Genomic DNA, 14877 nt, shown 5'->3' with positions numbered 1-14877 from the left:
GAATAAAAAAGACGAGACCTCTGGTTCTGCTGCATCGATTTCTAAATCTTTTAACCGCTTTCTCTTTTTTTGTTTTCTTGTTGCTGCATCTTGTTTTTGAAACATTTTCCCTCTGACTCTGAGTATCAACAAACTGGTCTCAAAATCTAATTTTACTTTTCTGATTTGAGTCTGTGAGGAAAAGTATAAAACAAAATTAGACATTAAAGCTTAAAATGAGCGTTTTAAGGTGCGTTTGCTTCGACTGTCGTTGTCTCAGCCTATCACAGTGAGATGTGTTGGTGTCTTGCTCCTCAGCTCCTCCCAGGCTCCACCCATCTGGCTTAAGTAATCAGCAAAGATGGCAGCGACGGTTAACGTTAGCACGAGGAATTCATTTAGGAAACCTATCTGAGGCCTTGTGATGCCAAAAAAGTCTAAACCTGGAGGGAGGGATTAAGACAGAACAAGTGAAAAGGTGGCGGTTGATAGATGGATGGTGGAGGAATAGATGGGAGGGGGTTTCCATCCCTTTTAATACACTCATCTCCCAAAGAGGTGCAGGGAGTCACTTTACCCGGCTGTATTTTTAGCAGCAGAGAACACAGAGAGAAGCCGGATCCATGTCGCTCTTTATCCGTCTCACTCGTTAACACATTCGGTGCTGTCGGATCCAGTTTCAGATTTACATTCTCTGACTGATGGAAGTTTGTGGGAAGTTCAGAAGTTGAACTTACTTCTTGTGAAAACCAAACTGGAATGAGATGAACTTGGAAAAATAATCCGTCCTTGTACTGACGAAACAATATTCAAACTTGATACTTTTACAGCCTCTTTCTCTTTTTAGCCTCCATCCCTCCCTCCTCTCAACTCCTGTCCTCCCTCCCTCCCTCTCGCAGCAGGGTGGAGTCTATCAGTTGATCTGACCACTTTCAGGGTCGACCTCCAGTTGGACGGGGTGATCCGGTGCTCCTGTCCTCCTCTTTTCTGTCCTTCTCCCTCCAGAGGAGGTTCCTGTTCCTCCTCCATCGAGCTCCTTGTCTTTCTTTGGATCCTCCGATGCCTCAACGTTCCTCCTGCTCTTTCTCGTGGGTTTGATTTTCACGGTTTTCTTAAAAATTCAAAGAAGTTGACTGAAGCTTTCCTGCCGGAGCTCATCCCGTCCACCTCCTCCTCCTCACCCCTTCCTCCCTTCTACTTTTGGATCACTGACAGTTGATCAACCAGACAACTGAGACAATTCAACAGCAGGTGAAAAAGTGAACCGACAAGCAACTATGACGGACAAACCGGGCATGCCGACGGGTGGCGGAGATGACGCAGGAGGCATCATGGTGTTGTTGGAGCGCGTGGCGGGCCTCATGGACAGCGTCCAGACCACGCAGCAGCGCATGGAGGAGCGTCAGCTGGAGCTGGAGAACACGGTGAAGACCATCCAGACCGACATCATCAAGCTGACCAGCGACCACGCCAACACCAGCTCCACCGTCGACCGTTTGTTGGAGAAGACGCGCAAGGTCAGCCGCCACATCAAGGACGTCAGGGTGCGAGTGGAGAACCAGAACGTCAGGGTGAAGAAGGTGGAGGCCACCCAGGGCGACCTCCTGGCCAAGAACAAGTTCAGGGTGGTCATCTATCAGGTAAGACTCAGATGTTTGGTCCTTTAGCTGCGAGGACAAATCTGTCGGTGGTTTTTGGTCTTTTTGATGCTTCGTAGATATTTTACGACCAGTGAGATTCACCGACCGACTGATCAGGAAGTCTTCTTGTATCGAGGCAGAGGAGTGTTGATTCTTCTAGTAAAGGTGAAGAGCATCAGACCCACAGCTGATGACTAAATGCACTGAAAGAGGAACTTCTGCGACCTTTGACATGAAGCGTTCTGGTTCTGAGGCCCGTATTGGCGGCACCAGGCTCGGCACCTCTGGCTTACAACATGACTTCAAACTCTCATTATAATGAGACGGTGGATAAACCGAGCTGTGGGACTACAGAAGTCAAAGGGCCGGCTGGTGTTTGACAGATGATGAGTGTAGAGGTGGATGTAGTTGGTTTATAGAGTTGGACGAGGTCTAAAATAGAAGTCATGTTGAACGACTAAATGAGATCCTGCACGACGCCAAAACACAAATCTGGCAACTGAGCTTCACCCGTCCAGAAGGATCAGAGATCATCAGACGGAGATGTTCAGACATCTGAGCGACGCTTTGAGTTCTCTCAACATGAGCAAACTGAGTTCGCTGAAAAACGTCTCGGTTCGTTCGAGGGGTTGAAATAGCAACAAGCACACACACACACACACACACACACACACACACACACACACACACAAGGCTTCATTTTACTTCTTTGGCCTTCACGGCTGGCAGCTGCCGGAGCAACGATGACCTCGTTATTTTAGCCGTGGATAAACGCCACGGAGCTGCAGCTCACACAGATTTCACTCACTGATAACGTTGTTGATGGTTGTTTGACGCTGCAGCTGAAGCACTGATCTGTTTTTATTCCTCTCTGAGTTTTGCACTTGGAGCTGTTGTCAGGAGGAGTCAACTCTCACGTAAGCTGCAGCCGAGAAATCTGATGCTTCTGAACTTTGCTTTCCAAAATGGTCAGATGATCCTGCAGACGCCTGTTTGTGCTCCTTCAGCAAAAAGAGAAATAAAAATAATAATCAGATTGTTTCACTTGAATTTTAGCGGCTGTAAATGATTTCACATCAAGTTCTCACCACGTTTCTCATCAGCAGAAACAGCAGCTGACAATGTAGAGTGAAGACGGCCGGCAGCTATTTTTGGCTCCGCAGAGGCTGAAATTCAATGAACTGTGCATCTTGTGCTAGCATCAGAATGCTAACGTGCTAAATATCAGGATGTTAACATCAACAGGGGCGTGGCTCAGTTACTGTAACCTGGACTCTGTCACGGACGGTGTCGGGTTGCAGTGCGGTCAGTGAGGTCATCTGTGATGTGGCGTTTCTCCAGGACTCTCACTGCAACCGGCCACTTCACAACTTCACCACTCAGTGAAAAGACCAGAACAAAACTCACACGGGCAAAGTTTTTCACTCCTCTAATAAACCATCCTGACGTTCGTTTCCAAGCTTTAGAAACAAAAGAAGCCGACGAATTAAACACCCACGTTTCATTTACTGCAGGAAGCTGAGCTCATCATAACGACGTCAGGACAGAAGAAGATGTGACTCATTCTCAACTCGATTCACAAACCTGTCGTCATGTTTTTAGATTCAGGTTCATACGAAGTCTTGATTTGAAAATATGTCCGTAACTTCTGGTTTTAACAGAATATCACTGAGACATTTTTCTTTCCTCTGATTCTGCTCGTGTGACAAAATAAATATTCAAACTCAGCTTCATCAGAAACCTTCACAGCACCCTGAAGAACCAAACACAGGGAAAACTGATGAGCTCCTGAGAGACAGCGAGCAGCTCTCTGCTGTCGGCCATCTTACATTCTTTACATCCCTGAGCAGGATTTAATATCAGGAGACACACGAGTCATAAAGCGACGAGGACACTGAGGTCACGACCCTCTCTGGGTCCTTCATGTCTTCATATAGATATTTGGTCACATTTTATAATATCTGTCATATCACTGATTGATACAAAATACACATTTATAGTCAATTAAACTTTGGTTATTAGTTATTTCACTGTTAACGAACAATGAAACGCTTCATAATTTTAAGCTTCACAGTTGATTTATGAAGCATTTCATTCAATAGATCAAACTTTATTGATCTTTATTGACCTTTCAAACAATTTAAAATGTGATGAAAAAAGAAAAAAAACATGTTTAGAGACTGATGCACACCAGTTATAATAAAATGAAAAGTTAAAAGAGTAAAAGATAAAAACAAGAAATAAAAATAATGAGAGAAATAAAATAAAATATTGCACCTAAGTCCTTATTTAAAAGTTTATTAAATATAAGAATAAGAGTAATAATAGTAACATTAAAATGTAAATATAGTAAAAAGAATAAAGGGTTATGATAAAAACTAAATTATATAAGTATAAACATTTAAACCATTAAACTTACCGTTTATTAAAGACGGTTATTATAAAGTGTCAGTCAGTTCTTTTTAGCAAAGAAATATGTTTTGTTACTTTTCTTCTGTCAAAGTCCATTTTTCATCTAGTTTCTGGTGCTGATATTATTTCCTGAGTGATAACTGGTTCTGTCAGAATGCTGAGAAATGATCAGATTTATATTACGGTGGACGGGTCGGGCAGGACCTCAGTCAGATCCAAGATCTTCATCTGTTTTAATCAAGTGTTAGTTGCAGGTGTGTGACGGGACACATCACGTCACTAACACTGAAACTGGATGTTAACAAACACAGAACGATCCAGTACGGATCCAGGACCTTGTGTAGGATACTGGGCTGTCCTGTTGGTTCTGTTCTGATGTCGTCCTGAGAAAGTGAAACCACATGAAGAGAAGCTTCCTGTGTTTCTTCTATCAGAGCTCGTTAAAGCCTCAGTGAGAACCAGAACTAATAAAACTAGCTGCAGTGTGTCCGTTAGCAGAGCTGCTACATGCTCCTCTACTGTAAGTGACTGTGCCAGCTGAGCGCTGACGGACCGGGTTATTCTGAGTCTGAACCTGCACCATCTCCTAATATAGCCGTCTTCCTCCTCGCTCTCTCTGGACGGTCGCTAACGACGAGCTGCTGCACGAGGGTTATAAATCATCTGGTTAGCCGCTAACAGGCTGCGCTCGCCGTGTGGTTTGACGCACTGATGGAGGAAATCCTCTCTGCAGAAGTCGAGGTGGTGCGGCACATAACTGTGATGTCATGGGGTCGGAGGGGCTCGTGACCTTTGACCTTCACTCCTCCCTGCTCACAGTTTAACAGAGCTGAAGTCTTCTTGTGTTCAACTGTCTGAAGCAAAACTGAACCCTTTCAGACACTTCTGACTGGAAATGTTTGAGTCAAGTCGCAGTTTGTCTGTGATCACAGAGAAACTTCAGAGGAGGATGAACTTATTAAACTCGACAGGTGTTGAGCTGCAGCACTTTGGTATCAGGTGACAGATGTTCGAACAACACTGAGCCTTTAAAACAGTAAAGGACGGAAACTTTGCATCGCCGGTTCTGAGATGAAACAACCTCATGCTTGTGTTTGAAGTAAGGGTCTGCAGTCAGGACGTGGTTAGCTTAGCTTAGCATAAAACAGCTGGCCTGGTTCTGTCAGAAGTTCTACAGTTCACCTCCCAACACCTCAAATAACAAACACTGCTCATCTGTTTCCACTTTAAAGTCCCCGTGTGTCGGATTTGAACATTTACTGACGTCGTCTGTTTCTGTTATGATGGAAACACGATGTTACGACGTGTTGAGGTTTGAGATGTGGGAGCGTAAATATCTTTTCATCCATCTCCGTTCACAGCACGTCGAACATCGTTCAGTCTGAGTCTGAGGAGTTTGAGGTGAAATCTATGAAAAATAAACTCTTAACTCTAAAACACTTTGCTCTTAGTTAATCTGTTCAGGAGCTTTTACATGATGAACCAGTTTCTTGTTGTGTTTTTATTCGCCCACTGTTTTAACGTTGTTGTCAGTCAGTGAACACAGGTTTCAGTTTTGGTCTGCGCTCAGACGTAAGGGCACCAAACCTGGCAACCTCTCTCTCTTCAGACCGCTCACAGTCACTGCAGCAGCTGTCCAACAAACACTAGCTCCAACACGAAACACAAGGTGTTATTTCACACAAATTAAAGAGATACAAACGTGTTAATTAGTGACCTGGATGTATTTTAGTTTAATTTCTGTTCGTTAGCGGGCTCAGCTACATGCTCCTGCTGTGGAGCTCAGGTATGACTGTCACGTCTTCTGTCAAAGCCTTGGAAATGTCAGCCGGTCTATCAGGTGTCATATCCCTCCTATGATGCATGTAATAAAAGATCCCGATGAGACCGTTAGCTACAGACCAGTCGGCTAACGCTGATTCAATCATTCAGGACCGACTCGAACATCAGATACCTCAGACGACAGGACGGAAAATGACAGTTAGTCAGTTTTCTTACATTTGTCCTGTGCTGTCCAGCTCAGGTCCAAACTGAGGTCTGGGGTCCAAACTGAGGTCTGGGGGCCTTCAGGGGCCCATGAGGAGGTTGTGCTCAGTAGATTTAAGCTTCACAGACCCAGTACATCTGTCCGGGTCACATTTCACTACAGATCAAAATGTAGAAAACTGCCTCTGTGAAGTGCGAACAATGATTTAAACTGTTTCTGTGGGATAGTTTCAGGACCAGCAACACTGAAAACACTGATTCAGGGTCTCAGAGTGAATCGGGTCTGCAGGGATCTGGGTCAGGTCTATACATTTTTGCTCCATTTCGTGTTCAGTGTAACCCGATCTGCCGGCTCCAGGCTGAAGCATGCGGTGACGCGGCTTGGAGCTGAAAGTGATCCGGCCTCGCTCCTACGCCGCCGCTCGTCGATATGTTTAGCGTCCTGCAGCCGAGCGCTGAGCTGCAGAAACAGCTGCAGGTTTATTTGTGGAGGCGGGATCAGGACCAGGATCAGGATCAGGATCAGAGCTGCACGCTAACAGAGACGCATTTAAACCTGACATCAACTGTTGGACTCTGAACACCAGCTGACAGACGTGTGTTCAGAGTCCACAGAGTAACTGCAGGGGACAATGTAACCGAGTACTTTTATTACAGTTCTGTACGAAAGTACTTTACCTCAGTGTTTCCTTTTTCTTCTGCTTTATACTTCACCTCCACTAAATGTATCTGACAACTTTAGTTACTAGTTACTTTACAGATTACATGCTGCATCAGAGCCAAAGTATCACATCAGATCCGATAATCAGTTGACCCATAGTACACAGTATATACATACAGAAGAAATATGTGTGTACTGTATTTACTTGTACTTTAGATACTTAAGTACATACATCAGATACTTTGAGACTTTACTCGAGTACTGTTCATATACTCTTTATCAGAGTGTTTATGGCTCATTTAATCACGATGTTCTCGCTCTGTTCTGTGTTCTCCTCCCTCAGGGTGACCAGGAGGTGAAGGCCGTCACGCCGGGCAACGAGCCAGCAGAACCCAGCGGCAGCACCGGCGCCAGAGCCGAGGTGGAACCGGACAAGTTCGAGCTCCCTCCAGAGTCGGACGAGGAGTACATGGTGGTGGAGGAGGCCGACTCCTCGGCGGCCGGCCGCATGAAGAAGTCGGGGCTGACGCGCATCGAGAGCTTCAAAGCCACCTTCTCCAAGCAGAACATGAGCAAGACCCGCGAGAACCTCGGCACCAAGGTCAACAAGCTGGGCGAGCGCATCGTGACGGCCGAGAGGCGCGAGAAGATCCGCCAGTCCGGAGAGAGGCTGAAGCAGTCGGGCGAGAGGCTGAAGGAAACCATCTCCAAGAGCGTCCCGGCCAAGCTCAACCTGAAGAAGGAGAGGACTGTGGCGGAGGGCCAGGAAGGAGCCGAGGGCGCCACGGAGGGAGCCGTCCCCGTCCCTCCTCCCAAGGGCCGCAAGGGCACCCCAGACGCCGCCAAGGCGGCTGACGAGGGCAAGGCGGAGGAGTCTGAGGTGCCGATGTACGACATGAAACAGCTATCGTAAACCGCGAGACAGCGAAGAGATCTGGGCCGGTTTCTTTTGGACCACACAGAGGAAGTCACAGAGAAGTTCATGAGGTCGCTGCTGCCGAGCAGAACTGAGAGAAGAGTAACTCGTCTGAACGTTGTTGAGGGAAGTGAGAGGAGAACAGGCCGGTCGCAGATCCATCGGACTGAACATCAACACGGCGGCCTGAAATCATCCAGGCCGCTTCACATCCACTCACACGTGTTCTGGACTGTTATCACATCAGATAGAATATATCAGAATCATATTTATAGTTTTGTTTTTTGTGTTCGATGAAAACTGACTTTGGGAAAATAAATGAACAACGTGTTCAGAACTTTACAGAACGTTTCCCGTAGTCACGCCGCTGCTGTTCACCTGTTTGTGCATGTTGAGATTGAACTGTTGGATGATGACGTGATGGTACGTTTGGTTTCTAAACTCATTGTAGGAGAAATATTTACAGTTAGTGGAGATGCACAGTGCGGATTTGTTTCAGCCGATACGATAACCGATAATTACCTGACTGTCACGGTCGGTACGATAAAATAACCGATAACAGACAACATGTTTATGCACAGTGTCACACAGTGAGATGGTTTACTTGATATTCCAGCTGGGATCAGACTTTTCCCCTCGTGTTCACACCAGTGACGACATGTGTGGCTCTACACAGCTGCAGCAGTTCGACATTATGAGCGTGACATCAATGTTTGTTGTTGTTCTTCTCTGTGTTCATTGGCTGCTCACAAAACAGCTGTAAAGGTGCGTACAGCCACCTGCTGTGTGGAGATGCTGCACTTGTTACGCCAACAAAATTTGGGTATAATCAGGTCTAATTTTTGTATCTGTCAGTAACAGATAATCTTATATATCGTGCATCTCTAGTTAGAGGGATAAAAACTGACTGAGCAGCGAGAAAAAAAGAAACATCTGTTTGGACGTGAGGCCGTTTGTTCCTGTAGACGTCTCCAGAAGTCTGAACGGGTCTGAAACTCTGGACCTGAGTCCGGATGTGTTAACAAGAACAAAGATCACCTGTGACGACCTTTTGAAAATGTATAAACCACGTTGACTGTTGATTTAAAGTGAAGAAGACTCACTGATGCAGTAAATAAGAGATATTTAAATAAAGTCTTGACAGCACCACAGACTGGATCATCATAAAGATCAGAATCCTGATTCATTCTGAAGGAAATTAACAAAAGGAAGTGCTTTTATTTTGAAGTAGGAGTCTTAAACTGATGATCTCACACCGTCTCCACAATGAATCGTTCATTGTAAATCGTTTGTCAACCGATTTTAAATTAAAAGTATTTATTTCATTTTGTAACAAAGCTCCAGCTGGTGACTGACGTCGGGACGATCCACATTTCTACAGCGTTGTTGTGTTTTAGGATGTGTTAGTGAGTGACTGCATGGCTGATAGTCTGTCAGAGATATTTAAGCTGCTTTGTGTTTGATTGTCATGTTGAGAAAATAAAAGTTCACCTGAGTCGTTTCTGTAACCAAAGTGACGCCTGCTCTTCAGTGATTACAGTCAAACTACAGAGGTTGTGAACATTTGTGTCACTCACAGAATAAATCGTATTTTTCATTTCAAACCTTTTAGAGAACAATAATAAAAATAGTGAAACTCCGTCATCAGTTGTGTTTTATTAACGATGTCAGAAAGTTTGTTCACTGCGTCTACGTTCACGTCTCTGCTGGCTGATTTTTTATAGAAGTAAAGTTAAACTCGTCTGACAGGAAGAAACAATATCAGTGAGTTAGTTGACTAAAACTTGAAGATAAAAAACATCTGTCTGGTCCTTTAAACGTCTCCGGACCTGACAGTCATCTCTGTGCAGCTGCAGTTGATCACTGACAGTCAGCTGATCACTCACAATCAGCTGATCACTGACAATCAGCTGATCACTCGCAGTCAGCTGATCACTGACAGTCAGCTGATCACTTGCAGTCGCAGAGCAGCGCGGCGCCTCGCAGCGTCCAGTGCTCGGCCGGCTGGACGCTCCTCAGCTGCAGAGAGAAGATGAAGTTCAGGTCGGTCCGACGAGGCTTCTTGTAGACCGGACACGAGTACAGGCTGACCGCCCCCCCGCCGGGCGGACGCTTACTGTCGGCCATGTTGGCTGAGCTGATGGCGTAGACGTGGACCACAGGGAGGGGGGTGAAGAGGACCTGGGGGGAGGGGGGGGCAGCAGAGAGGCTCATGGGTATTTTGTCTTTTTATCTTATTTGTTATTTTATTATTTATTATTTAAATTATCATTTAATTTTTTCTCTTCTTTGAGTTGTTTTATTATTTATATGTTGTCCTTCTTTGCTTTATTTATCACTTCCTGTTTCTTTTGACAAATTATACCTTTTTTCCTTTTTTATATTATTTCATATTTTATACAGATTATTCTTTATTCTTTTTTTATCATTTCATTATTTACTATTATTTTACCTTTAATTTATATTATTCTATCTTATTATTTTTAATTATCATAATTAATATTTTATAAATCACACACACACACACACACACACTGACCTTGGGCGGGGCCTCGGTGAGTCTGGCGCTGCGCCGGTCCCACCCCGCCCCGTCCAGGAAGAGGCCGTAGATGTAGACTCCTCCCACATCCTCCGGGGGCGGAGCCGACACGTCCTCCCTCATCATCTTGGTAACATCGTTGCTAAGGGCGACGGTATCCAAGGCCCAGCCTCTGGACAGATTGGAGCGCGTCGTCTCCTGTCGCATGGCGGTCAGGAAACCCTGGGAGACGAACAACAAACACGATTTGTTGAGACTGAGAACAAACGTTCAGAAACTCGTCTCTCTGCGTCTGAACCGACCTGTGGGTTGAAGAAGCCGGTGAGCCAGAACTGGTGTGGTCGGCCAGAACCGATCCAGCCGCTGAGCTGCTGGTTCCTCTCCAGCAGCTCGCTGAACCAGAAGCCGAGCGTCGCCGACGGCCAGCTGATCCGCAGCCACAGGCGAGGGATCCGAGCGTCGAACATGCAGTCGAGGGCGTCGCGCAGATCCTCCGACATGATGATGGTGCCTGAAGTGACGGAGGTTACATCAGATACACTGTGTGTGTGTGTGTGTGTGCATGTGTTTGAGTGTGTGTGAGTGTGTGTGTGTGACGGACCGTCGATGGCCAGCCTGAGGTCAGTGAGCGTGCTCCGTACGATGCTGATGACTCGCTGCATGCGGTCGAGCTCCTGTCGCAGGAAGATGTTCATCGGCTGCAGTGGACCCATCTTCTGCAGCTGACCTTTGACCTTCAGAACAAACTCAGAGTTACACGATGGAGAAACATTTGACAGGTGGAGAAGAAGTATAATAATAAATATAAATAATATTTGTACAGGATTAATTCAACACGTCAGGTCTCGTGAACGTCAAGAATCAGTTGATGATAATGACGACTCAGCAGAACTTTTTTTGCAGCTAAAAATGAAACAGAATATTAAAACAGTTTAAAGAGATGGGATGATTGTCAGAGCAGAACTTTTGCACATCTGTGGATGGACAGGTGCTCAGGAGGAGACGTCATGAACTCACTTTACTTACAATCACAAATGAAAAACGTTTCGGTACGAAGATCTGAGAGAACTTTGATAAACTCCACCTCGTGCGGTACGTAGTCAGGAGGAAGCTTCTCCAGCATCTCACTGGCTAGTCTCTGTACGCTGGCCTCCCTGGTCTCCCCGGCGCCGCCCCCGCTGTCCTTGGGTTGGATGCTGATGATGGTGCTGAGCGTCTCATTGGCGAGGTTGGTCTGGTAGGTGATGTCAGCGTTGGGGTGGAGCCCAAAAACCTGCAGACAGGAGGACGGCGGTTTAGTGATGAAGCCTCTGGTCCGATCCTGACCTGTATGTTTCTGACGGTGCAGCCCGTCGCTCTGACCTCAGGAGTGTCGACCAGCGGCAGCGCCTCGATGTGCTGCAGGACCTCCTGGACCGTCTTGGCCCTGCCCGGGATGCTGTAGCCTTTATAGAAGCAGAACTTGTCGCTGAAGGTGTTCTCGCTGAACCACACACGAGTGAAGGTGTTGAGGAGATGTTTGTCCAAGTCGTCCGTCACCCGGCCGCCGTACTGGACCTCACCTGGGTTTGACATGAAGACACAGAGTCAGCTGGAAGATTTAATATATCTCATGTTGTGAGGAGCTTCACTGAGGAAGTCAGAGGTTCAAGGTTCTGCTCAAGAGCACTCCGGCTGTAATTAATGAGCAGTTCACTCTGCCTGTTGTTGTCTCCCGTTGTGTTGTGTGTAGTCCTGTCATGTTGTGTCATATCAGCAAACATGGTCTTTTTTTTGTAGTAGGTTAAAAACAATCTGCTATAAGTGACAATGAGATATTTCAAAGAGAAATCAGGCAAATATACTTTTAAGTTTCTGAGTTTTTGCTCATCTCAGTTTTTGAGACATAATTTCATCTGTAAAGTCAGAAAACAGCAGCTGGTGGAGGTCCGATCCTTTAAAACGTGTCTCCAGTGTGTGAATATGATGTCGAGCTGAAGCTGCCTCGGTTAAAATAACTGCTGGATGAATCTCCGTCTGGTTCAGGAGCCTCTTGTTCGGTAGAACAAAGAGCAGTGTGGGTTTAGAGGAGACTGACCCAGCATGTAGCGCAGGCAGCTCCAGTTGACCCCTCGCTTTGAGTCCAGGTCGTCCAGGTGGTTCTGCACAAACTGCATGCTGGAGGTGAAATCTGCCTGGTTGAACTCGTACGGGATGTTCCAGCCCAGAGGGCCGAACTTACGACGCTCCTGACGGGAGGAAAACCAAGAGATAAGAGAAGGAAGAGGAAAGAAAAGAGGAAGAACCATCTCACTTTGTCAAACACACAACAGACATCATCATCCTGTGGGGATGGAGACTCAGAGCAGAGACGGGTCGAGGTAGAAACATGTGGTTGGTTTCCTTCATGTTAGCTGACCTGCACTGTGGTGTGCAGGAAGGCCACAGCGTACAGCAGAGGTTTCCACTGAGGCAGGCTGCTGATCTCCAACTGATCCTGAGTGACGCCGCTGAACGTCCTCTTCAGACCGGCCTTCATCCCTGACGAGCAACAGACGAGTGAGGAGCTGAAGGAACGACTCATTTTACATCGTTAACATCCTGATACATCACAAAATAACTTCATGAAGGAGCAGCAGGACGGAGACGATTACCCAGAGGAGGCTCATTGGTGAACTTGATGGAGGACTGAAGGAAGGTGATGGGGAATCTGTACACACACACACACACACACACACACACACACACACACGAGTGATATCATAAATTTTCATCCGTGCCGCCGTGATGTCACACACAGGTTTCTAAAAGGAAGCTCAAAGTGGGCGGTACCGGCCGTCGCCATCTTGGCAGCGTCTGACTCAGTCCCAACTAATTAATAATGGGGTGGAGGTGGAGCTGAAGCGAGTCCAGCGAGTTAAATGAGCCCACCCGTCTCAAAGCTGCCACACTAGCTGAGGCTAACAAGCTGTCCTCTCACACTTTCTTCCTGTTCTCCTGCAGCGTCTCTTCTTTTGCATCTCTTCTCTGTACGTTCATGAAGTGAAGAACGTTTCCCTCCATTCAGCAGTCAGATAAACAATTACAGAACATTACTAACTTCACATTTAAGCTCCGCTGCAGGTGAGAGCAGTTTGTTCTGGTGCAGAGTTACCTGGGGTGCACGTCGGTCGTCAGCCACACTCGGAAACCTTTGTGTACGCTCTCTGGCGTTGCCGCGGTGACCGTCTCCAGCAGCTCGTCCAGGAAGTCCAGTCCCAGGTGGCAGTTCTGGAGGAGGAGCCAGCCGCCGTCCGTCATGCTGTTGGCCAATAGCCTGCGAGCGTGAACCTCTTGGCCCTGCCCCATGGAAATGGGACGGCACGGCGCCCCCTGCAGGCAGAGAGCAGAACATCGTCATCCATCCTCCCCTCGTTATGTTTCCTCCCCCCTCTGAATGAGTTGTTGTCACTCACCTTGTTCTTGGCGAGCCTCTCGATGTTTTCAGTCGGGTCCGAGCCCATCGACAGCAGACACACCATCGGTGTCCTGCTGTCACTCTCTGTCAACATGGCGTCCAGGTCCAGAACCAAACCTTCGGCGTACTGTTGACCCAGAGACGCTGAGATGTAGTGACGCGCCTGCTCAACAACACACACACAAATACACACACAGTGACATTAACATGACATCACAAACTGACTCATGAACTGGTCTTTGTGTCGTCCTGCTGCAGTCACACCTGAGCCGTGGTTCGGTCGGGACACCAGCTCCGGATGAGCAGAAGCTTCCTGAAGGTGTCGAGCTTTTCCTCGTACCCATCAGGCAGCGTGGCGTCCTCTGGAGCCGGATGATCAAACCAGGTCCTCCAGGCCCGCTCGTTCTGGCTCACCTGGACTCAAAGGAACGTATCTTCTGTTAGTCTGTGAGCTGCAGCTCTACCTGCTCTGACAACAGTAGTTTTGGGTTCTACCTGGGTCAGGATCTGGGAGAACAGCGACAGACTGGACAGCTGCACCAGGTTGAGCCAGGTCTGATCCAGGATCCAGCGCCGTGGTTTGGATTCTACAGAGTTCAGATCCAGAGAGGCTCCACCTACACACAGACAGGTACCGTTAAAACACTCTGATGACAGGATGGAGAGGAGGTGGAGGAAGAGGACGGACGTCCGACCTTTGACGAAGGTGAGAACCTCCTGGTGTGAGATGTTTCGAGCCTGCAGGTCGATCTTCAGAGCCAACAGCAGCGTGAACAGCAGCTTGTGTTCCTCGTACAGACTCCTGGCTGTGTAACAGAACACCTGAGGGACAAACAGGTCGTCAGACACACCTGCAGTATGAATTATTGCATCATCTTAGAGACAGTTACACTCTCCAACATTAAGCTAAGTGGGTCAGAATCGCTCCTACAAATACAGAACTGTCGATTAGTTGATGTCTTTCATTGATCTGTGGTTTGGACTCTGTCAGCGAGCAGCACCTGGTAGGTGAGGAAGTTGATGATGTTGCTGATGCGTTTGGAGGTGAGCTGCGACTTGGCCGAGTTCTGCATGGACGAGTCGAAGAGCCCCAGGAACTGTCGCAAAGATGTCTGGTACATGACGTTGACCAGCGACATCTCCACGATCAGGAAGTAGAGGATGCTCCCCCTGGTGGCGACCGGCCGGTACTCCTCTCTGGCCTGGTTGATCTTCAACTCCGTCTCTGCTGCAACCGACAGCTTCTCACTCACCTGGAGGACGAGTTTTTGTTTCACCAAACATCTTGAATCGAACATGGCTGACAGT

The 14877-nt window shown here is 47.3% G+C and overlaps 2 protein-coding genes across 2 annotated transcripts in view; one reads left to right on the top strand and one right to left on the bottom strand.

Moving 5' to 3' along the window:
- Positions 1–1256: 1256 nt before the first annotated feature.
- On the top strand, positions 1257–7591 carry cavin4b (caveolae associated protein 4b). Its single transcript, XM_073488639.1, has 2 exons — positions 1257–1619; positions 7022–7591. The coding sequence occupies exons 1-2, from the start codon at positions 1257–1259 to the stop codon at positions 7589–7591; spliced, it is 933 nt and encodes a 310-aa protein (XP_073344740.1).
- Positions 7592–9358: 1767 nt separating this feature from the next.
- dnah5l (dynein, axonemal, heavy chain 5 like) overlaps positions 9359–14877 on the bottom strand; it is a 38078-nt gene continuing 32559 nt past the window's right edge. Inside the window, exons 83-97 of the mRNA XM_073488114.1 lie at positions 14571–14822; positions 14265–14391; positions 14065–14186; positions 13834–13983; positions 13568–13732; positions 13267–13484; positions 12767–12822; positions 12532–12653; positions 12211–12361; positions 11496–11695; positions 11218–11406; positions 10735–10867; positions 10436–10644; positions 10134–10355; positions 9359–9775 (exon numbers count right to left, since the gene is read on the bottom strand). Coding sequence (XP_073344215.1) covers positions 9545–9775; positions 10134–10355; positions 10436–10644; positions 10735–10867; positions 11218–11406; positions 11496–11695; positions 12211–12361; positions 12532–12653; positions 12767–12822; positions 13267–13484; positions 13568–13732; positions 13834–13983; positions 14065–14186; positions 14265–14391; positions 14571–14822 — 2547 coding nt within the window. The 3' untranslated portion in view covers positions 9359–9544. The remainder of the gene's footprint in view (positions 9776–10133; positions 10356–10435; positions 10645–10734; positions 10868–11217; positions 11407–11495; positions 11696–12210; positions 12362–12531; positions 12654–12766; positions 12823–13266; positions 13485–13567; positions 13733–13833; positions 13984–14064; positions 14187–14264; positions 14392–14570; positions 14823–14877) is intronic.

Source organism: Pagrus major, chromosome 19 (genome assembly GCF_040436345.1).
Source record: "Pagrus major chromosome 19, Pma_NU_1.0".
NCBI classification, from domain to species: domain Eukaryota; kingdom Metazoa; phylum Chordata; class Actinopteri; order Spariformes; family Sparidae; genus Pagrus; species Pagrus major.
The sequence above is the reverse complement of the archived record's forward strand: the minus strand, read 5'-3'. Positions and strand labels throughout refer to the sequence as shown.

Coding starts and splice junctions, on each gene's coding strand:
- cavin4b (XM_073488639.1), top strand. CDS start 1,257: ATGACGGACAAACCGGGCATGCCGACGGGTGGCGGAGATGACGCAGGA. Junction 1,620..7,021: donor TCAGGGTGGTCATCTATCAG/GTAAGACTCAGA, acceptor CTCCTCCCTCAG/GGTGACCAGGAGGTGAAGGC.